At 42.9% G+C, this 22628-nt stretch overlaps 2 protein-coding genes across 12 annotated transcripts in view; one reads left to right on the forward strand and one right to left on the reverse strand.

The window, feature by feature from the left end:
* Positions 1 to 268: 268 nt before the first annotated feature.
* CASP3 (caspase 3) lies at positions 269 to 16984 on the reverse strand. 2 transcript variants are annotated; one of them, XM_070408171.1, is made up of 7 exons: positions 16823 to 16984; positions 9582 to 9649; positions 7617 to 7741; positions 4314 to 4442; positions 3788 to 3963; positions 3151 to 3271; positions 269 to 2019 (listed from the first exon to the last, which is right to left on the reverse strand). In XM_070408171.1, the coding sequence occupies exons 2-7, from the start codon at positions 9632 to 9634 to the stop codon at positions 1790 to 1792; spliced, it is 834 nt and encodes a 277-aa protein (XP_070264272.1). In that variant the 5' UTR covers positions 9635 to 9649; positions 16823 to 16984; the 3' UTR covers positions 269 to 1789. The 2 variants fall into 2 exon arrangements, with proteins under 2 accessions (XP_070264272.1, XP_070264271.1); XM_070408170.1 differs by lacking the exon at positions 16823 to 16984 and adding an exon at positions 16479 to 16495.
* Positions 16985 to 17073: 89 nt separating this feature from the next.
* The window catches only part of PRIMPOL (primase and DNA directed polymerase), a 38094-nt gene continuing 32539 nt past the window's right edge, over positions 17074 to 22628 (forward strand). For 4 of the 10 annotated variants that reach the window (XM_070408159.1, XM_070408161.1, XM_070408162.1 and 1 more), the window contains exons 1-4: positions 17080 to 17162; positions 17617 to 17664; positions 18040 to 18112; positions 21978 to 22216. In XM_070408159.1, coding sequence (XP_070264260.1) covers positions 18100 to 18112; positions 21978 to 22216 — 252 coding nt within the window. In that variant the 5' untranslated portion in view covers positions 17080 to 17162; positions 17617 to 17664; positions 18040 to 18099. Of the gene's footprint in view, positions 17163 to 17616; positions 17665 to 18039; positions 18113 to 20373; positions 20501 to 21437; positions 21576 to 21977; positions 22217 to 22628 lie in introns of those variants that run through there. The other 6 variants (XM_070408166.1, XM_070408164.1, XM_070408165.1 and 3 more) reach the window with 6 other exon arrangements.

The following is a 22628-nucleotide window of genomic DNA, read 5'->3' on the forward strand; positions in this document are numbered from 1 at the left end:
AACAAACAAAAAAATATGCCCATATTTAGGGGTTGTGATTCTGCAAACCTAAGTACCCTCCTGGCCGTGGCCACTTTAGGAACAGGGCCTCCTGCGAGGGCCGGAAGAACAGAGGTCTGCTTACCTATTGCTCATCTGCCACCCTCTCAAAATATCTGATTATAGGGTCCTCTCTGGCCCTTCCAATGGAAGCCATTAGTTAAAAAACATTTTAACTTCAACTAGTAGCACAACGAGGAAAACAACAAAAGACGCTTGACCATGTTGGTAATTTTGTTAGAATTTATATTTTGAAATAAAAATTCATTAGCAACTCTTTACAAAATCATCACAAAGAACACACTTTGAGATACCGTTACCTGCTGCGTTTACTTAGAAAGTTACAGACATAGTAAAAAAAACAACCGTCATTTACAAATGTGAGTTGCTTTCTTTGAGCAAAAGGAAGCTTGAGAATGAGAACCAGGCCTCCCAAGTGAGGAGCTGGAGCCGGCCTCCTGGGCGGGGGTGGGGTGTGGGGGGTGTGGGGAGGTCATGGCTGCGCTGCTTCCCTTGCCTTGTTTCCCGGGCACCAAGCACCAAAGCGGGAAGACTGGATGCCTTCTCAGTCCTGTGTGCTATGGCCCTTTCATTTCGGAGAGCAGTAAGCAATTATAACAGCATCATTTCCTTTGATCGCAGACTTTAGCAGAAAAGAACATGCTGAGATATTTTACTGCAGAGGGCGCTCGGTCTTTGTTGTGACTCTGATCTTCTTTGGAAAGCTTCCATTTCAGAGTTTCTGATTTGGTGCAGTGTCTTGGAGAGCCCTCCTCTGGGACAGTCTCCAGGCACACAGTTCTCTTCCTGGAGCCGGAGCCTGCGGTCCTGCCTTCGTGACACGGCTGCGCTGTCTGTGGTCAGGCCCAAACCACCTTGGACTGACAAAGTGGTTGACTATGTCCTGCTCACATTTCACGGTTTATCGTATCAGTTGTATTTTAGTGTGTTCTCATGGAATGTCTTCAACTCACGATGCTATCAGCTGGTCTGCTTGGGTGGTTTTTACTAACAGCTCTTCAGCTTGCTCAGGGACAAACCGGGAGAACCTGCTGGCGAATGAGCTGCCGTATAGCACCCGAGAGTTCTAACTCTCTCTTCTGCTAGTAAGGATGCATTCAGCCTTAAAAGTGTCAACTTAGATTGCCCACACTTTTAAGTAGAATATTTAGGCTCTTTTTCAATGTTAAACATGATTTTTTACAACAAAATACATGTTCAGCATAAACATTACCATATGCTCAGATAAATGGCCTAAAAACACAGCTAATTCATCCAAAGACACCTATTCTAAAATCAAGATCCTCATGCCTTGGCCATGCACAGCGCCCCTAGATCCTAGGATACATTATTCGTTCACCACACACTATTCTATCATAATTCCTATAGTTTGACGAAAACGAGAATACGCTTACATGAGAGCATATCAGTATCAATGAAATTCGTTACTCAATGTTTAACTCCATAATTACTTGAAAATTCAGAGCATAGCACCACTAAAACTTGCTAATTGTCAGATCTTTTAATTTACAATCAGTTCTTCTCATAATTGTACCACTACCATTTATTTATTCATAATTAAATTCAATTTCAACTACCCGATTCTGAGTTTGAGGTAGCGTCATAGTGGCTCTATTGCTATGAAAGTACTCCTAGGAGTACCAGAGTATATTTAAATGAAGGAAGACACAGTATAAACCCTTCTCCTCACTTGGCAAACAAATTAAAAAGAAAAAAATCATACATTTCTTTAGTGATAAAAATACAGTTCTTTTGTGAGCATAGATACAATGCATGGAATCTGTTTCTTTGCGTGAAAAGTAGAGTCAAAGGAGAAGGACTCAAATTCTGTGGCTACCTTCCGGTTAACCCGAGTGAGGATGTGCATGAGCTCCAGCTTGTGCGAGTACAGCTTCAGCATCGCACAAAGCGACTGGATGAACCAGGATCCATCCTTTGAATTTCGCCAGGAGTAGTAACCTACAAGGCAAAATATAACCAAAGTACCATGGGCATCTGATTCTAAATTCTATATAACCATAAAGGTAAAACAAGCATAAACTTCCATCGGTATTATTAACCATCAAAAGGAAAAAAATAAATACACATTTGGTTTCGGGGAAATGACGCTGAGGGAAAAGAAAACAACAACATGTGTTGTGCACACAATGCTGCTTTCGACAAGGAAACAAAAGAAATGTGGATGAACTTCGCCATTGAGTTGCTGAGTTCTCCTTTCTGGGCTTCCTCCCAAAGGGAAAGAACGATGAACACGCAGACGAAGCAGCAAAAGGCTCACTATAAGGAGCGCGGTCTTCAATCAGACTATTGGTTTATCCAAGAAATAAACTGCTTATGTATGCACACATGTGAGTGTCCTAACTCTGTCTACACAGCACCCAAATAAAGTGTAATACACTCATTACAGAGTATTAAAGTCCACAACGGGAAACAGTGTATTTATTGTACTTTTTTCAGATTAACTATTGGGTTCATTGCTTTTAATTTAGAAATACTTTACTTGGAAAAATGCCTTGGGGTTAAAAAAATCAATTTGAAAATGTAACTCTGTCTAAAAATACATTTATCCTGTACTTCAAAACTCTGTGATCTCCCGAGTTAGTTGAATAAATAACTGTATGCACAACAGTTATTTACATGATGATATGTGCAACACACACACACAAAGCAGAGGCTAATAACCTATTTGTGTATCATTTACTTTATTTCTTTTCCCTCATTCCACTTCTACCCTCCAAGTATGACTCATATTTAACTTTTTTATTTCCCATCTTCCAAAGAATTCCTGGAAAACATACCTCTCCCCTATTCCAAGAAGTGGGTGAAGCGATGAGTTGGCCTATATTACAATATAGTATCCTATCTGATATTAGGTTCATGAATGACACTGTAAGTTGCTTTCTTATAGATGTCTATTTTCTAGCCAAACTTGGCTAAAAACCACTTTTTGAGACCTTTCTGTGGTCAAGGTACCCTAAAATACAAACAAGTTAGCTATTTTTTATGGATATAGAAATATTGACAGCCTTTGGAGCATGCTCTCCATTGTTTAAAACCTACATATAACATTCAGGGTTTGTGACTTCTTACCAGGTGCTGTAGAATACGCATACAAGAAGTCTGCCTCCACTGGTATTTTCTGACATGCCATGTCATCATCAATATTGCTGTCAGTCTCAATACCGCAGTCCAGTTCTGTTCCTCGGCAGGCCTAGCCATTAGAGAATAAACATTTATTTTTTAAAAATGTGTACACACATAACTGATTTCTAAGAAATGTAAAGGCTATGTAAAAGTTGATGTTAACTATGCAGAATCTTTTTTTAAAAATATATTTTATTGATTTTTTACAGAGAGGAAAGGAGAGGAATAGAGAGTTAGAAACAGCAATGAGAGAGAAACATCGATCAGCTGCCTCCTGCACACCCCCTACTGGGGATGTACCCACAACCAAGGTACATGCCCTTGACCGGAATCGAACCTGGGACCCTTCAGTCCTCAGGCTGACGCTCTATCCAGTGAGCCAAACCGGTTAGGGCTATGCAGAATCTTTTTGATGCAAGTCTAAAATTAAAATTCATTCTGTATCTCCTAGTGATAGTTAAAATGAGTAAGAAAGTAACAATAGTTCAGTAGCTTCAGGGAAAAAATCTTTTAGCTAATCCACAATTGAGTGAATCAATTCCCAATACATCCTCTGTAGCCAAGTTGCTCAGTTATAGATTACCTGAATAATGAAAAGTTTGGGCTTTCCAGCTAGACTTCTACAGTAATCCCCTCGGAAAAAACTTGTTAATTTTCTCAAGTCAACAGGTCCATTTGTTCCAAAAATTATTCCTTCGTCACCATGGCTTAGAAGCACGCAAACAAAACTGCTCCTTTTGCTATGATCTTCTTTAGAAACTGGAAAAATGTTTACAATTAAGAAAACAAATAACAAACAAAAAAGAACACAACTCTATTCAACAATCACATACGTACTATATGGGGATAAGATGAAGAAACTGGGAACAGAACTAAGAGATCATCCAAACCCAACTAGGGGCAGAGCAACCTACCCACACCATTTTAGAGACTGGGCACGAATAACTCTGATCTTGCCTATATAAGATACACAGAGTAGGATTATGCACAGTGTAGTTCTACAATTCCTCTGTTTTGTTATTATATGTATAATCACAGCTAGACCTTGGACAATAAAATTGTCCTTGGATAAAACTGGACATTGAAGCATTCTTTTAGTTATTTCTTACCGCTGCACATCAGTTCCACAATTTCCTCGCGGGTAAGATCATTTTTGTTCCTGACTTCGTATTTCAATTTTGTGAATGTTTCCCTGAGATTTGCTGCATCAACATCTGTACCCGACCGAGGTGCCATTCCTTGGAACAGAAAGCATTACTTTTATTTGGATTTTTAAAAAAAGATTAACTGCTCTGAAATGAAATGAACTTTTCAATGATTCACACAATCGACAATAATTCACACAATCGACAATAAATTCAATTATTCTTATCACAGTGACACGAAGTCTTTTTAATTTCTTAGCATCTGAGACACTTCCTATGTGAGCTTTCAGTGTGCCATCATGTAAGCAGACGCCAATGTGCTACAGTCACCAGGATGTCTTTCACAGCTGCTGGACAGTGCCAACAGCAACAACTCAAATGCCTAAAGAGCGATTTGGTGAAATACGTTATGACTTGTTTATGTAATGGAATACTGTGCTGCCATTAAAATTATTGTAGACAAAATTCTGCCATGGGAAATGGACATTCCTTAAAAAAGACTAAAGAATAATAAATACTTCTTAAAAAATTTTAAAAATACACAACCTCACACACTGAGAGGAACTGTATTTCTTTGATTTTATGTTCCCCACTACTTTAATATACATCGCTACCTTCACAATGTCTCTTTAAGAAATACAAAACGAAAACACAAACCACTACCAATTAATACTTTTCACCGGCATTCTGCCATGGGCAACCTCTTTTAATCCTCCCACTCACCATGCGACAGGTACTATGATTGGCTCCATTTGTCCAGATGTAGGACATGAGTGCACAGGAGCTCAGGAACTTTCCGCAGTAGCAATGCTAGTGTGAGACCTCGACCCAGGATCCTTCCTGGGCTCCCATAAATGTACAGTTTGATTGTACCAGGCACTCAGATTAAAAATGCTAAAGTGTGCCCTAACCGGTTTGGCTCGGTGGATAGAGCGTCGGCCTGCGGACTGAAGGGTCCCAGGTTCGATTCTAGTCAAGGGCATGTACCTTGGTTGTGGGTACATCTCCAGTAGGGGGTGTGCTGGAGGCAGCTAATAGATGTTTCTCTCTCATAGATGTTTCTAACTCTCTATCCCTCTCCCTTCCTCTCTGTAAAAAAAAAAAAAAAAAAAAAAAAAAAAAAAAATCAATAAAATATATATTTAAAAAAATGCTAACGTGTTGTGGGGAACACACCTTAGAATTGAGTAAATTTAAGATGCATGAATGGAAAAGAATGCCTTTATCTCTAAAATATTATTTATGAGTAGTGTAATTATGACTGATTTTAATTTTTCTCTTAGGCTAATCTGAAATTTCTATTATGGGCATATATTATCTTGACAATCTCCAAGGGGCCTTTAAAAAATTTTTAGAGAGGAAGGGAGAGGGGGAGAGAAATATCGATGTGAAAGCGAAACAATGGGCTGGCTCCTGCACGCCCCACACCAGGGATGAAGCCGGCAACCAGAGCATGTGCCCTGCCCGGGAATCAAACCTGCAACCTTTCAGTGCGAGGGACAATGCCCACCCAACTGAGCCACACTGGCCAGGGCTAACTTCCCCAGGCTTTACACTGAAAGGCTGAGGACATGCACTGTGTGACAAGGCGACTGAATTCTGGTCCTGTTTGGTGGGCACTTAGTGGGAGAAGAGGAAACATCAGAGGCCAGAGGTTGTTGTGAAAACCTGACCTTAAAATCTCCAAGCAGAAGAGAAGCTCACTCTAAGGCAAAAATCAGGCTACTGGTCTAAGTATTTTTTAGGAAAAGGGTGGAGTAACGACCTTTTTTATAAAAGCATAGGTTCCATGTAAAATTCTACAGGAGAAGGGAACCATTACTAGCAATGTGAGGTACAACATCTAGTGGCTGAACGCGGCATCTCAATTTATAGGCAATAAAGGCAGTAAAAATGGTGCCACTCAGATTTAGACATCTATTTTCAACGGATCTCTCCTCACTTCTATAGCAAACCTAACATCAAATCCTGCTTCTCTTTCCAGTGTAATCTCACTTCTTGCCATTTTCACCACCACTCTGGATCTGCTGCCTCCAGTGTCTTTAAATAAAAATTAATTCTAATATGATTTAATATGTCAATTCAAAGAATTATCAGAGCATCAATTTATAGGTGAAAAAATTGAAAAAAAAAAAAATAGCCAAAATGTTCATCTTTATGGTCAATTTTGCAAATCAAGTGAAAGGTATATTTAGGGTGTGAAATATTATATAATCATTAAAATATCAGATATAAAAATTATATGGCACCATAAAATATGCTTATGTTACCTTAAGTGGAACAAGCAGGATACAATATTGCTTGTATATTATGAATAAAATTAACCTTTGAAAGAAACTGTCAAGGAAAAAACAGTAAGCAATGTATCACCATGTTAATTAGCTTTTTAGGATTGTGAGGAATTTTGTTTTTTACAACTTACTGTTAATCTTCTAAAAACATTCTGAAAGGTATTATTAGATCCAAATTGTACACCGTAGAGGCTGAGTAGGGAATTTGGTGATCATGCCAGGTGAACCTAACAGGAGTTTCAGTAGAGTGTTGGAGGTGGAAAACAGGGAATACCGGTTTAAGGGGGTTAGAAGGAAGTGAAGATGGCAAGCTTAAAGCACAAGTTTTAAAATGTAGGAAAGGAGACAAATAGATCCAAGCTTATGAGGAAGCAGGACAAAAGAAAGGTCTCATTGAGACGGGAGTCTGTCATCTTTGCAGGGAAGAGGAAAAAGTGAACAAGACACATGAAGACATGGAAAGTAAAGAAACAGGAAGTGGGCTCAGAGCTGGCTGGGGTCAGGCGCCAAGGCTGAGGGCAGCTCTGCCACTAGGTTACTGTGGGACTCTGTGCAGGGAGCTTAACCTTTGGCATCTAAGAGTGGTTACTTTTCAGGGTTTCTGTAAAAATTAGATGAGACAATACCTCTGAGGTACCTTGCAGTTCCTGGAAAGGAAAAACACTACTAACTTACTATTTGTTGTGGTCCATTCATTAGCATAAAAGAGGAGGCAGATGGACAAAGAAGCAAGGGTTACAGAAGTCAGGGGCGAGAGGCCGTCAGCTAGGAGGCGAGGTGTTGGAAAAGGGAGAGACTTTGATGATGGTAGATTAGCTACAGAAGAGTTCATCTGTGTTGTAGAGCCTGCTCTACCTCCACTTCATGGCTATTCTGTGTCACAGTGTAATAACATCAATACTATCTTTGATATTATACCAAATATAAATGGCACAAATATTGAAGAGTTAAAAAAAAATTAGGTCATGACACATACCAGTACTTTTATCAAAGTTCTTATTATTGATTATGATGCATAAGCCCATTTCAGGATAATCCATCTTGTAAGTATCGTCCAAGGATATCCCAGAGTCCATGGATTTGCTGCCATGGAAGGGCTTTCTGTTTGGAAATCAAACAACAGTTCACAAAGGTTGCTGTTCGCATGGATACAACTGAGTCACACATAAGCACAGTGAACATTTGCAGCATCCCTTTCGCAGAGAGGAAATGACCACCACGAGGCTAAGCAACATGCCGAAGGTCACGCAGATGCTGTGTCAGCGCCGAGGCTGAGTGCAGGCTTTTCATCTCTATACTCTGCTTTCCTCTCAATTTTACTAAAATTCCATCAAATACATTTTTCACTTTAAAAGCACAATATGTATCACAATTCCTAAATTGTTCCTTAAAGCCTATGAGGTGAACAAATTAAAAATGTATTAATACATAGAATCACTATTGTAAATAATGGAAAATACTTGTCTGAAGGTCACTTATCCCAAAACCTCTTATTATCCAGATCAGGGCCAGCAAACTTTACCTCAAAAGGGCCAAATACTAAGCATTTTAGGCTTGCAGGCCACACGATGTCTGTCGCTCTGCTGGTGAAAGTAGCCCAGGGCGATATTTAAACAAGCGGGTGTGGTTGTTCCAATAAAACTTGACCAAAAGAGTGCAAGCATGACCCCTGGTCTAGACCAGGAATCAGGAACAAACATCAGTATCTACAGACCATGTACTCTGCACTTTATCTGAGAGCACTGCCCATTACACACAGCTCTAAAAAAGTGGTTGGGAAAAGGTGAGAACAGTTAAGTTGTAAATAAAGGAAGTCACATTCTACAGATAAGAAAGTTCAAACTCTGAAAGCTGAGTGACTTCTTGAAGGTCACACAGATAATGGATCCCAGAATTAATTCCCCACTGCCTCCTGCTGCCCCCTTAGGGTACATGCTCCTCCACAGGCAATAATAAAATAGTTGGACTGGTAGGGGACATACCTGATACACAGCAGAGACTCAGAAAGCTTAGGAACATGATGATAACATACCATAGGATCAAAACAGACCTAAGTCTATTTTGGGCTCCCATGCAATTTGCTATTAAATTATGTTCTACTATGATATAAAAGATATGAAAATGTGTAAATCATTTTGAATGGGTTTAAAAAGAAATTAAAATCCTCTAAAATGAGCTCATATTTCAAAGTTTAATTTCTAGGGAAATTCCTTTACTAAACAATCATAGCTAAATTCTTATGGGCAACCTGTTAATAGTATTGCTGTAATACTGATATTTAGTACTAGAATTAGCCTGTAATTCCTTGAATAGTCCAAAATAAGAATACTGGGTCCCAGAAATAAACTTTTAGAATTAAAAGTATCACAAGAGATCCCAAATAGGTAATAAAGATATGAGTTAAGAGTGTTTGAGTTTTATCTCTTTCCTTTCTCTATCTGCTGGTTATTGGAAGCATTAATACACAGAATATCCCAAACAGAAAGAATGAGAAAATAAAGGGTAAAAGATAATCCATAACTAGGCAATTTTTTCCCAGATTGAGAATTGGCATTTCATTTTAGTCTTAAAACCCATAAATAGACAGGAGGCCCAAACACCCCCCACACGAACCCTCTCGCCCTGCAGAGCAGTGTGGGGAGGGACAGAGCCTTTGAGTCCTGCCTCTCCTGTGAGGTCCCTCTGCTTCCGGGACGGGCTTCCGAGTAGGGACCCAGCAATGGATCTGGTCTTTCCCTCAATGTTACCCACAGTCCCGGGAAGTCTTTGTTTTAAAGAGGAGACTTGGGAGAGGTTAACGTGCGGAAAGCCACACAGCTGTTGAGGTAGAGAGCCAAGTGGGTCTCGGCTTGGAGCCCCATCCTCTTTCTGCTTCCCCACTCCTCAGAGTTTGCTGTATCACAACCATCTTTCATTACATGGATCCCAGGGAAATACTCACATGTCCGAATTCTTGATGGACTTTGAATCCACTGAGTTGTCAGTGTTATCCATGGATACTTTTATTAACTAGAATATAAAGAAAGTAGAAATTAATCAGAGTCAGTCACTATACGATCACTGCCTTATATGAATTATTCCAAAGATTATTTCTCCAAAGTAATACATAGCATGGACATTTCCACATGAGGTTGCCACGCCTCCCTCTGCTTCCCCTGCACTGGGGTAAAGGTTTCTGTGAGTCAAACCTGAGAATAGTCCTTTGTGAAGGTGTGTGCCATGTAGCCCATTACTCTCTCAATCTCTCTTTCTTTCTTAACTGAGGAAGGATAATTACAGATTTACACTGAGAGCTAAATGACAAGAAGGCTACCAGTAGGGGCTGTCCTTGCCGGGGGAAGGACCAGCAAGCACAGAGGTCCTGCAAGCGCCTGGTGTATTCATGATGCAGAAAGGCCAGTTTAGACAGTGCACGGGAAAGGGAGGTGAAGTAGGAAAGGCGACCTTCGGAGCCAAGGGGAGCTCCGATTCTGCAAGGAGAAACCACGGAGTGTTCTCAGCCCAGGAGAAATGGCAAGCTTTCAACAGACCACCCTGCTGCTGGGCAGAGGCACACATAAAGGCGGTTAAGAGGCTGGATCTCAGGGACAGAGCAGGGCTGGAGAAATACTGGGCACTCTGGTCCTTAGAGGGCTACCAGAGGAAGTAGGCCAAAGGGAGATGGTGGTGGTCGGTGGTGGCGGGACCAGGTGAATGTGGGGCGCCAGAGCACGCAGAAGTCTTTCAAGGAGGATTGGGCTGCTTCAAATCTTGCTCAGAGGTCAGTTCAGAAGAGGACAGAAGACCGTTGGCTTAAGGTCATGCGTACAGTGGGGGTTGTTAGGAAAACCTGTCCAAGACTGGGAAACGGGCAAACAAAATTACTAGATATGATTTCAGTGTGGTGCTGGGCACTACCTACAGGAATCTCAGGGATTATCTGGTTTCATAGGGTGTCCTATCTCTACTTTCTGACAGCAGAGATGAGATAGACAGTTTTGTTTCAGGAAGGTAGTTGGTGGCTAAAATAAAATAGAAACATGTATTCTTTCAGAATAGGATTTAAAACAGAGTCTAATTATTTGAGAAGAATTTCTCAGCAACAAACACTATAATGTACTTTGTTCCTTCATTATTAGGATCTGAGTAATATATATTGCAACAGTGTCAGTGGACCTTCATGCACTATTAAAAGATTAGGTCACGGTAAATAAAATCCTCATTGCATCAGACAGCTGCACATTTGCTCTCATTGTCACCATCTGCTTTTCCCACATGAAGGCACCAGTCCCACTCCTGGGAGCAGGGCCCTCTGCCTGCAGGAGTTGGTGTCAGACTCGGCATTACCTCACGGCCATTAGCTAATGCCTGGCTGCATGCAAGCTGTGCTGGGGCTGGTGATCTCATCTTAGAAGGACAAAAAAATTATCCCCCAGGGGAAAATTTAATGCCCTCGCTGCCAACAGGAGTTTAAGTTCTTAGAACATTTTCATTTGACAAAACATAAATAGGAAAATATACAATAGGGGTTTTAAAAACACATCCTGGCACAGCAGTGACTTAACACTGTTTCTGGCTGTAATTATTTCCACTAATTCAGGATACTGATGGCATTAGGTACCAGAGAAGTTCTAAGTACGTCTACCTACTGAAATGAGACAGCCAGAACTCAGGTCTTAGAATCTCAATCTCCTTTATTCCCTAGATCCTTCAGCACTTAGCACTAAAGCTACAAGAGTCAGATCTTCAAAAATCAGTGCAAATGACCACAAAACATTTCCCCAATAGGTTTTTTCTGCTATGTTGGTAGCATAGCATTCAGCCTACTGGGAACATTAAAAAAAAAAAAAAATCAGTGCAATAAGAAGGAAAGCAGGATTAATCAACTACAGAGTTAAGGCAGAGGAATAAAAGTTAATTTTTTTTTTTTTTGCTAAAATTGAAATTTTGACTTGAAATTATGAAGTATTAAAATTTGGAGGGAAAAAAACCGAAATCCTGGTATTAAAATGAAAAGTTAGCAAGTGTGCTAATGGTAAAGTTTTCAAAATGAGATATTAAATTAGTATAACCAGCCTGAGAGATTCCTACTCAGCTAACGTGTCACCCACATAGGCTGTTCCGATGCCTGGCCTCTGCCCTAATGGGTTTTAAATTTCAAAATGACACATAAGAACTAACGCTGCTCACTTTTGAATCATCTCCATGAATATGGATCTCTTAAAAAAAATTTATAAGATTTACCAAAACAGCTAGCCAAAGAAAAGGTCAGAAAACCACAATGCCTGTGTCACTTGAGTGTTGTGAACTAAGTGTTATGGAATAACAGTTCCTCTCTAGCAGGCTCATCCCGGCAAGACTGGGGGAGGAGGCACTGTTCCGTATGGATTATTTATTTACGTATTTCTGGTCAGTCCTTCCATGCTGAGGCATAATGATTCCCACTTCATAGTTCAGTCGACTGATGCTTAGAGCAGTTAAGCAACTTTGAAGTGGCAGAGCCAGGATGCAAACCAGGATCTGTCTATCTCGGGGGGGGGGGGGGGGGGGGGGGGGGGCAGACTCCCGCTGGTCCACACAGCTTAGTCACAGACAGGAAGGGTAATACAAGCGATATTTCCAGGGAAGAAAACAAAAATCCTTAACAAGAAGCTCTAATCAAGAGGAGACAAAAGGCATAAGTTACATGAAAGAAACGGACTGCAGAGACATGGAAATGGTATACAGTAGCCAGGCCAGTGTCGGTCAGTGGTTGAGCGTCGACCTACGAACCAGGAGGGAATTGGGAGAGAAAAAACAAAACCCTGGTATTAAAATGAATAGTCAGAGGGATTCCTGGTCAGGGCACAAGCCTAAATTCTGGGCTTGATCCTCAGTAGGGGGCGTGCAGGAGGCAGCTGATCAATGATTCTCTGTCATCATTGATGTTTCTATTTCTCCCTCTTCCTTCCTCTCTGAAATCAGTAAAAATGTATTTAAAAAAATAGGACATAGTAGGCTTACTTTAATTAACAAAGAAAACAGAAATAATGGTTACGATGCTTCTGGGTTACTTCTAAAAAAGTAAAATAACCAATTTCATGTTAAGCAGCCAGTATAAGTCATGAAGACATATTTTCAAATCTCGATTTCTCTCTACAGGAACCTTCCCGAAGGACTTCTGGAAGACCATGGCTCTGCCAAAGAACATGAAAAATGCCAGGACTGTATTTATCACCCGCCAGGGGACAAAGTCCCCAAAAGCTGTCACATTTCCAGATTTAGTAAGTGAAACAGAAAGAACATACTCTCCACAGCAGTTAGGATAAGGTTTCAGCTATAATGTGAGAGGTTCTGTTGCAATGTTTCCCATCTGCTCTCTGATTTCTTCAGGGACTTATAGAAGCAGCAAAACTGGATATTGTCACTGGGCCTGGCGAAGTTGATCTTTTAATATTTATTTTATAATTAAGGTGAAAACACACCACCGGCAAATAAAATTAAATACAACAAAATTAAGTTTTAGTTGTGCCATACAAACAAAACCCAAAAGGACAGACTAGAGTGCTCCCCACTTCAAAGCCATGAGCCTTGCAAGGGGTCTGTCTTCCCCTCTTCTGAGGCCCTAAGATAGTATTTCTGGGGGGACAAAGGGGGAGTGGGAAAGTCCATATGTTGTATGACATCCAGGCAGCGTGAAGGACCTTGGATACCTTTTATAAAAATCACAGATAACCTATAAGGCAGTGGTTCTCAACCTTGGCTCCACATTAGAATCACCTGGGAATCTTTTTAAAATCCTGATTTCTGGGCCTCATCCTCTGGAAATTCTGTTTCTTTGTTACTAATGCTGTGGCCACACCCCATAACAAAGAAACAGAATTTCCAGAGGATGAGGCCCAGAAATCAGGATTTTAAAAAGATTACCAGGTGATTCTAACGTGCAGCCAAGGTTGAGAACCACTGCTATAAGGCCTCCTCCTTCCCACTGAGAACCATTCCTCCGTGGAAGTAGAAGCTGATTCAGGTTTGCAACCACTTGCCGCCAGAGCAAGTTTGAAACTGAGTAGTTAGTCTCAGGGGTACTGATTCATTTGTCCCATAATGATCTACTGAACACCAACTGCATGCAGAGTTCTGTAGTAAATCCTGAGAGTATCGAGTAATGGAAGAGACCAAGATCCTATCCCCATGTGGGACTTAAACAATGCTCACTGGTATTCCAAAGTGGCCCAACCAGGCAGAGGCCAGACAAGGTCAAGTTTGTGTCAGATAATGTCATCTTATTCCACCCTAATTCAGAAGCTCTATTAGCAATTTGAAGGCAAGAACAAAACAGGCAGGGAAATAACAACATTACATAGAGATTTACAAAGCATTGTCACAGATAACACATTTTACACCCACAGCCACCGCCTGAGGCATGTGTATTACTTACGCCTAATTTAAGGGTAAGCTAGTGAGTGCCGCCCTTGGGACCAGGCCTCAGGTCCTCTGACTATAGAGGACCTATTCCCTAGCCCCCTACATTACACTCATATTTGTTAAATGTGTACAAAACAGTATCCAACAGTCTAAGAATTCCCACATCTAAGAATTCCCACTCTAACAATTCCCACTCTAAGAAAGCCCCACAAACACCAGTCAGTGCTCCCATCTGTGAAACAGAGCTTAAAAAAACTATCTAAAAGTAGGCACCAGAATGGATTTAATGCCATTCATGAATATAAAGACTGCTTTCTAGCATTAGAAGGGGGATGAAGTGGTAAGAGATTGTGTTAAATTAAATTTGAGCCGAAACCGGTTTGGCTCAGTGGATAGAGCGTCGGCCTGCGGACTGAAAGGTCCCAGGTTCGATTCCGGTCAAGGGCATGTACCTGGGTTGCGGGCACATCCCCAGTAGGAGATGTGCAGGAGGCAGCTGATCGATGTTTCTCTCTCATCGATGTTTCTAACTCTCTATCTCTCTCCCTTCCTCTCTGTAAAAAATCAATAAAATATATTTAAAAAAAAAATTAAATTTGAAAGCAAAACAGCAAAGAAGCATTGTAAATGTCTTTATCAGAGGCAAGGCCTTTTTTCAGGATAGTAGAGAGTTTCATCTCTCTCTCTCTCTCTTTTTTTTTTTACTGTGAACAGGTTTTATTGCCAAACTCCAATAAATTGTCCATTCATTCATTAAAATGCATTATAACTTTCAACAGCCTTCTTTTGCAAAAGAGCAGAACAAAACCAAAGCTCAAACATCAGGTTGTGACAGGAATGATTTAAGCTTTCCATTTCATTCTTGGAGGTCACGTATGTACAACACGTCATTCAAACTGGCTGAGCACACTTCGATACAGGCTGGTCTAAGCACCGTGCTAGCACCTGTTACAACCCTGCACACTCACATGGTTCCAGCAACTCTGTATTTCACCTCTACCATTCCTTTCCGATCCACATCTTCTAATTGGCTAAGTAATCCTGAAACGGTTTAGTTTTTCTCGATAGGGCATAGTAATTAGAAAGCATAAATCTGCAGGGTGGACAGTTCCAGTCCCTGGGTATGGAAAAAAACAGTCAACAAGCAACTGCAAAGGATATGACTTTTTTTTTTTAGGAAGTGACACATGCAAAAGGGACACATAATAGGAAAACTGTGGAGTGTTTAGTAAGAGCAGAAACATACATGGGGTTCCTCAAGCAAATGTGATGTGATGGGGGGAGGGAATGCAAGTGTTTCAGGCAGAGAACAAGTATAAAGGTCCACATGGCTGCCCTGGCCTGTTTGGCTCAGTGGATAGAGCGACCACCTGTGGACAAAAGGGTCTGGGGTTCGATTCCCTTGAAGGGCATGTACCTGGTTGGGGCTGTGGGAGGCAACCAATTGATGTGTCTCTCTGTCTCTTCCCCCTCCTTTCTACTCTCTTTAAAAGTCAATGGAAAAAAATCCTCAAGGGAGGACTAACAAAAACAAAACAAATGCATGGCTATGTGGAAAGTGAAAAGGCCCTATAACAAAAGATAAGGTGGGGGAGGGGACCAAGGAGCCATCGTGGGCTTGGCTTTGTTAACCGCGTTAAGAGACTGGGTTTATCATTCGGGCAAAGGAACCGCGTTCTAAGTTTTTATTTTGTAAAGACCCCTCGGCCTGTGCTATCAAGAATAGGGAGGGAGGGGGGGGGCGGGTAGAAGGTCTGGAAGCATGGACACCTGTAACCAGGTGAGAGCCTAGGGTGGCTTAAGTCAGTGATAAAAAGAAGCAGACAGAAGGTGAAGTGTTTTGCTTTTTGTTGGTTTGGGTGTCACAAGGAAAGGAGCAGATGCCTTGAGAACAGGACACAATGAAAACAGTGACCCTCTTCTTCCACGTGGCCTGGGTGGGGGGTGAGAGTATATGGGGTGGGGGTGGGGGTGAGAGTAGATGGGGGTGGGGTTCAAAGCAGCTCCCCGGTGACTTTGGCCTTGGATACAAAGCCACTGGATGAATGAGCTGCAAGGATTCACGAGGCCTCGGAAGGAATGGGAGTTTAAGGCTTCCAATGACTTCGCCGGAAAACTGAGTCACACAATTAACGCGAGAAAATCGAAGCTGAGACAGAACAGAGCCGAGACCACAAAGCAGTCCAATAAAGGGAGGGTCAGCCGCAGGGCCAGCGCCCCATCAACGGCGGCACCGCACCCGCCTCCCGCCCGAGGCCTCCTGCGCTCTGGCCATTGTTTCTGGTCGCCGATCTTCCTCGGCACCTTCCCGATCCAAGTCTCTGCCCGCACTGCTGCCACTCTCACTCCCCAAGCACCCGCTGCCTCCCGCCCGGGATCCAGCATCCTGCTACCCGGCCTCGGGTGCAGCCCCCTCCTTCCCGCCCGCCCGCCCGCCCGCCTCCCTGCCCCTCACCACCGGCCTGGACGCTCCTGGCCCGGCCTCTGGATCCTCCCGTCCTCCCCGGGCTCGGCATCTCCAGCCCGGTCTCCGCTGTCGGGCTTCCACGCTCCCCGCCCGGCCTCCCACCTCCCAGCACCCGGGCCGGGACTCCCGCGCCGTGGGCCTCAGTGCAAGTCCTCCCAACCCGTCGTGGCAAAACAAAAGGTCCGCGGCCCGGATCGAGCCCTTCGCCTCCGCCACCCTGGAGCAGCTGCAGGCCCGGGCTGGTCCCCGCGGGGGCGCTGGGCTTGGGAGGAAGGAGGGAGCGGGCCCGGGACCGCCGGCCCCGCGGGAGAAGGGCCGAGGGCGGCACTCACCGCGCAGCCCGCGCACCGCCGCCGCACAGCCTCCGCGCAGGCTCTGCACAGCTCCAGCCTCGGCACAGCGCGGCCTCCGCAGAGACGCCTCTCGGCTCCGTCTCCGCTCGGATTACGCGGCAAGAGGCCCGCGTCCAGATACCGAGCTGGGCCCGCTCCTTGAGCCCGTGGCCCCGCCCCTCGGGCCCCGCCCCGCCGCTCTCATAGGCTCGCGCGCCCCCCGCCTTCCTGCCCCGGATGCGATCCCCGCGCGCAATTTGAAGACCGCAATCAGGCCTCCCTGGGTTGCGCCGGCCGCCGTGGAGGCAGGGCCTTCCGGCCAGGAAGCGGGTTTCTGGAGGTAAAGGGGGGTGACCTGATGGCCGCGTCGGGCCCCCGGGGCAGAGGGAAGGGGAGCAAGGCGGGCCTGACGCCCGGTCTGAACTCGGGGAGGAAGGGAGCGGGCCCCGACCCGCCCTGGCGTCCTCTGCCCCGCCCCCCCTGGTTTCCCGCCACGTTCGGGTCTAGGCGTTCCAGACCTGGATGCAAACTCGGAATTGTTTTCGCTGAAGAGTGTACCAGCGCATTGGACAACCAAGTTCAGAATCAAAATTCAAGGGGTTCGTGACATTCTGACAAGCCAGGGCTCCCGCGCGAAGAACCCGCGGGCCCGGCACTGTTACTGCCCATTCGGGCCCAAGTCGGGGCCTGTGTTTTGTGCATGAATCTGGGTCGTTACATACGTGGCTCCCACTTGCAGAGTGCTTGTTCTGTGCTCTTACATTGTCACACATTTTCTTATTTTATTCTTTCAGCAACCCCCGGAGGGGTGCATTCCAATCCCCGCGCAGGCTTCAAGAAAGGTGAAGTGGTTTGCTTTTTGTTACAGGAGTTCAACTCGGGCCCCAGGAATAACATGTAGGCCTTCCTTAATCCCTCCCAAATTGAGCGAGGACCAGTGCAGGCAGCCCTTTTCTTGTTGCTGCAGTAAAACGGGAGAACGGGACCCACTCCCACTCCGGACCATGGTTCGCACACAGTGACTCCTAAGGAAGGCGCCGGTATATTAGCCCTTTGCTATGCCCAGACCCTCCCCGGGCTAAGCTTTCTTACCAAAACGATGCTCCCGTTCAGACAGCAGCAGCAGTTTTCTGTTTTCCCATAAATTATACTGATTTACTTGGTCTTGTGGCTGGAGGCACTGTCCGATGAGTCAGTACAGCAATTTCTTTTTGTAGGAGGTCCCGCAGGTGGCAGAACTTGACCTGAGCCGTGAAGGGAAAGACTGGGAAAGGCAAATGGGCCTGACCGGTGAGTGCAACAGGCACGTGGGCCTGGGAGTGGCCAGGTGCCCTGAGTGAGTGGTCATTATTTATTAGGGGAGAAGGCTGGGCAACAAGACATAAACTGGGTAACTGGTTTAGGGCTGGATTCTGGAGCTTGGTCCTCTTGCGGTCCAAGTGTGCATTGAGGTGCTCTGAGTCACGAATGAGTGTTTCTATGCAGAGGTATGAAAATGGATTTAAGGGTGATGAGTCAGGCAATTAGGCTTTTTTTTTGCTGGGAGACCCTCTGGAGATAGTGGGAAGAAGGGACTGGAAAAGGACAGTGTGTCCTATCCCTTTTAGGAGACTTTTGGGAAATTTAAATAGGAGTTCCTTCTGTTCAAGCACAGGCAGGTGACGCGATTGAAGTGGGGAAGACCCAAAAGTCAGTGAATTGGTTTTACTTAACTTCTTAAGGCGTTACTCATCTGGAAAGCAAATTTCTATAACACTATTACTGGGAGTGAATTTTAATCACATACTTTATCTTGAAAAGGTTAGCAGTGGGAGAAATAACATAAATGTATTCCAAAAGGCCATAAAAGGATTATAGTAAGAAAACATTGCCCAGTACCAGAACCTTACTAAATACTAGAACTAGAACATAAATGCCAGAAAACACAAAATACTGATGTATCTATTCTTGGGGCAGAGGGAAAAATTGGAGTTGGGGAATAAGAATTGGCTCGTGATTAAACAAACAAGCAGGAAAACTGGGCTGGGCACAACCATGGCAAGGCAGGCCTCAGATCTCCTGCGGAGCCAGCTGTCATGAAGCACTCGCCCCCTTGTTCAGCTGCGCCTGGGTACCAGGCCAAGTGGCACAGCAGGCAAGTCTAGGCATAAACCGAGGGAAACCGGGCTGTATAGCTTTTTCGTCTGTCATCTCTCCACCTCACTCGCCACTTCCCCTTCTCCAGAACCTATAGTTCCTCTAATCATTTTAGCAGAAGCTAGCCTTTTTTCCTGACCACCTTTAGTTGTAAAATCAGTATCAAACACGATTAAATAAAAACTCTGGTGCAATGTTTAGAAATAAATAATAGAGCTCTTAAAGCCTACTGTTTTAAAATACCACAAATACTTTTCTTTGGAATTTGGAAACTTAAATAAAAATAGTTACGGTCCCTATGTGAAAAGCGGTTTTGCTGTACAATTATGTAAAAGTAAAACAGAACTCTTTCCCCACCAGGAATTACAGGTGTTTCTGAAATGGTTCCCGCAGAGGGTAGGAATGAGGAATATGATAGTCCAAAGCCAGAATGCCTGATGCATTCCTGTTCTCCATGGCCTCTGCTGTGTCCTCCAGCCCTCCTGCGGGAATAGTCCCAGCTCCAGTTGTCTTCTAGCCCTCAACCCAGCTGTTGAAAGTTTCAAACTGTGCAAAGAACATGAGGTTATCCTGTATAATAAAGAGCTAATATGCTAATTAGACTGGACAGTGGAATGACCTTCCTGAACGACCAGTGGGCTGGGCTGCGAGGGCCAAGGCCCTTGCACGAATTTTGTGCACCGGGCCTCTAGTAACATATATTGAACTTCTCTTTTTTCTCTGTTGACATTCATGGTTTTCTCAGTCCAATAAGTGCTAAACTGGTTTTCCACTATGACTCCATGACTTGCAAGTATGACACAGTCCCATGGTCATACCAATAATTTTACAAAATCAAAACCATTTCTTGTGATGTCAGTGTCCCACTAAGTGTGAAAATCCACATGGTTATTCCTCGTCAGTTATTGGCTAAGTACTTGAGCTGAAATTCACATCTGATTGCATTCTGTGTTTATGTTCTTCATTAAGTAATCAGTGGGCTTTCTTAAAAGTCAGATTTCACAGAAGAAAAGTCGGTTTCTCAATTAGGTTGTCTAAATGGGGATTTTTATCTGTATATGAAGCAGATTAAAGTGAACTGAATACTCAGAATCTAGCAATAAGGAGTCACACCATTTTGTATTAAAAAAAAACAACTAAAGCAGTTTTATTAAAAATTGCCCCATTTCTTCAATCCAATGAAATTACATTACTTTCCTAAGCATATCGGTTATGAAATTTATGCTGATACCTTTAGAACTATATTTCTGCTTCTTGGTTTATAAGTTATAATTTTCATGTGGATTAGCTGTAACTTGGAGAGAAGACTCTTAGGTCTGTTATGTTTGAAATCAGATTGGAATCTATGGATAATAACTTTTTTCTTTTTTTAACCATGTCATGACATTCATTCCTACCCTCTCTTAATCTTTTAGGGTGATTCTATTTTTTTCTTCCAGGGAATACCGTGAGTTTGTGTTGTCTCAGAGTTTTCTGCTAAAATTCAAGAGACTATTTATCATTTATCAACTTGATAAGTACAAGTACTAGAAAGTGCCAAAGGTAAATAGGAATTTTACCCTCAAATACTTTAGTATATATTATTATTTCACTTAAACTAAGATCCTGGTTTTCAACATAGACAAATTATGATATAAATGTTATTAATGAAGAGGAAAACTCTTATCAGTTATGTATTTCTGTATGAAAACCAGGCCAAAACTTACTGGCTTTAAAAAAACAACAGATTTTTTTTACAGTTCTGTGGGTTGCCTGGGCAGTTCTTTAGCAGGTCTCACCTGAATTTACTTGGGCTCACTTGTGCATTGAATTCTGATGATGGTTGGATAATCCAAAATGGCTTAACTCATATCATCTGAGAGGTGGTGCTGGCTGTTAGCTGGGGTACCTTGGTTCTCCTCCAGGTGGCTTTTATCCTCCCTGAGGCTAGTTATAGCATGACAGTCTCAAGGAAGGGACGCCAAGATCCCCACATTCAATTCCATGCACTTATTAACCCTCTGTTTGCTTTACATTCGTTGATGTAACGTGGCCTAAGCAAGTCACATGTCCAAGCCGAGTCAGTATGGGAATGGGCTTAGATGGCATCTCTTTATGAGAGGAATGGCAAAGAATTTGTGGCCATTTTCAATCTACATCCCGCCCCCCCCCCCCCCCCCCCCCCCCCGCGCACACACACAAACTCATACACACTCGCAACCCTTCTAAAAACATATCCCTTTCCCTTTGTAAGTAAACCATAATCCCAAATTGGAAAAGTATTGCCTGATTTCTTACCTTGGTGTGGTTAACATGAAAGCATTGTATGCAAACAAAAACAGATGTCACTAATCAACAAGAGTTAAAATGCAGTCATTCACACAGTCATTAAATTAACAGACAGAAGTAAAGATTTATTTATTCCTTTTTAAAATTATCCTTATGATTACTACAGACATTGCAAAGCAAAACTAGCCAATATTGTATTTCACACTTACAGTATACACTGAGTTATCCTCCCGATGAACAGTTGTGTTGAGAGCATTGAAGAGAAACAGAAGAAAAGGGAGCTATGAACTGCACAGTGGAGCCTAGAAATGAACTTGACACTCCCCATAGCACAAGAGTGATGGCCAAGGTAGGAGCACCAGCTGGGGAAGGTGGAGAGCACCTGATGCAATAAAATGGCCATAATGGAAACTAATGATACAAAAACACATCTACATGAGGCCTTGAAATTTATAAAACGTTTTCATAAGTCTTTTGTATTTATCCTCAAGATAACTACGTAAAGTATTAAAAAAGAGATTGGTTCCCATTCTGCAGGTGAGGAAGATTCAGGGAGCTTGTCCAATCCACAAATGGTTAGATGTGAGACCTGGATCTAACAGTTTCTGGTAACCAGCTCTGTTCTCGTTCACATGAAAACTTCATGCAAAACATACAATAGAAAGCAGAGTCGGAAATGCGTTTTGAAGTTTTACCAAACAATTTATCCTAAACAAAGACACTGATGTCCCTGTGTGTTTGTTTGTTTTAGGTGTAGTTGATAGCCATCTTACATGGGATAGGACTTGGTCTCCCCACACTTCTGAACCCATGAAGAAAAGATGGGAAGCAAAACTGAAGCAAATTGAAGAGCGAGCATCCCATTACGAAAGGAAGCCCTTGTCCTCAGTGTACAGGCCCAGGCTGTCAAAGCCAGAAGAGCCGCCCTCTATTTGGAAACTATTTCCTCGCCAAACTCAGGCTTTTAATTTTGTTAAAAGTTGCAAAGAGGTAATGTTTTCATCTCCTCCTTGTTTTTAGAGCTACTATAACTTAACGATTTCTAAAAGAAAAAAAAATCAAGTGTGTCTTTATTTCAGGCCACATATCAACCAAAAGAATTTAATTGTGATCTTAATATCACATGATTTGGGAAAACACATCCCTATGAGTCATTAGCCATTTCCTTTATATTAATAATGAAAAAGAATGGCATATCTAGTGCCAATTAATTTTTAAAAATTGTAATGACGTAAATGAAGCGGTGCTTAGAGGAAGAGTGGTCATGTTTATAGACTGAAAAGTAATAGAATGAGTTTTTAAGAGTAAAACTAAAACAATACTCGCAGAAATTCAAGAAAATGAATGAGTGGAGTATGAGATTTTTTTAAGGACAAAATTAGGGAAAGGAGAATTGAATTTA

Source organism: Myotis yumanensis, unplaced genomic scaffold (assembly GCF_028538775.1).
Source record: "Myotis yumanensis isolate MYYU_CA2020_CCGP unplaced genomic scaffold, mMyoYum1.0.hap1 SCAF_3, whole genome shotgun sequence".
Classification (NCBI taxonomy): Eukaryota; Metazoa; Chordata; class Mammalia; order Chiroptera; family Vespertilionidae; genus Myotis; species Myotis yumanensis.

Excerpts from the sequence above, each read along its gene's own strand:
- CASP3 (XM_070408171.1), bottom strand. The coding sequence starts at position 9,634 with ATGGATAACACTGACAACTCAGTGGATTCAAAGTCCATCAAGAATTCG. Across the intron at positions 7,742-9,581 it reads TCCATCAAGAATTCGGACAT|AAAGCCCTTCCATGGCAGCA; the intron begins GTGAGTATTTCC and ends ATTTCCAAACAG. Across the intron at positions 3,272-3,787 it reads CCAAACTTTTCATTATTCAG|GCCTGCCGAGGAACAGAACT; the intron begins GTAATCTATAAC and ends TCTAATGGCTAG.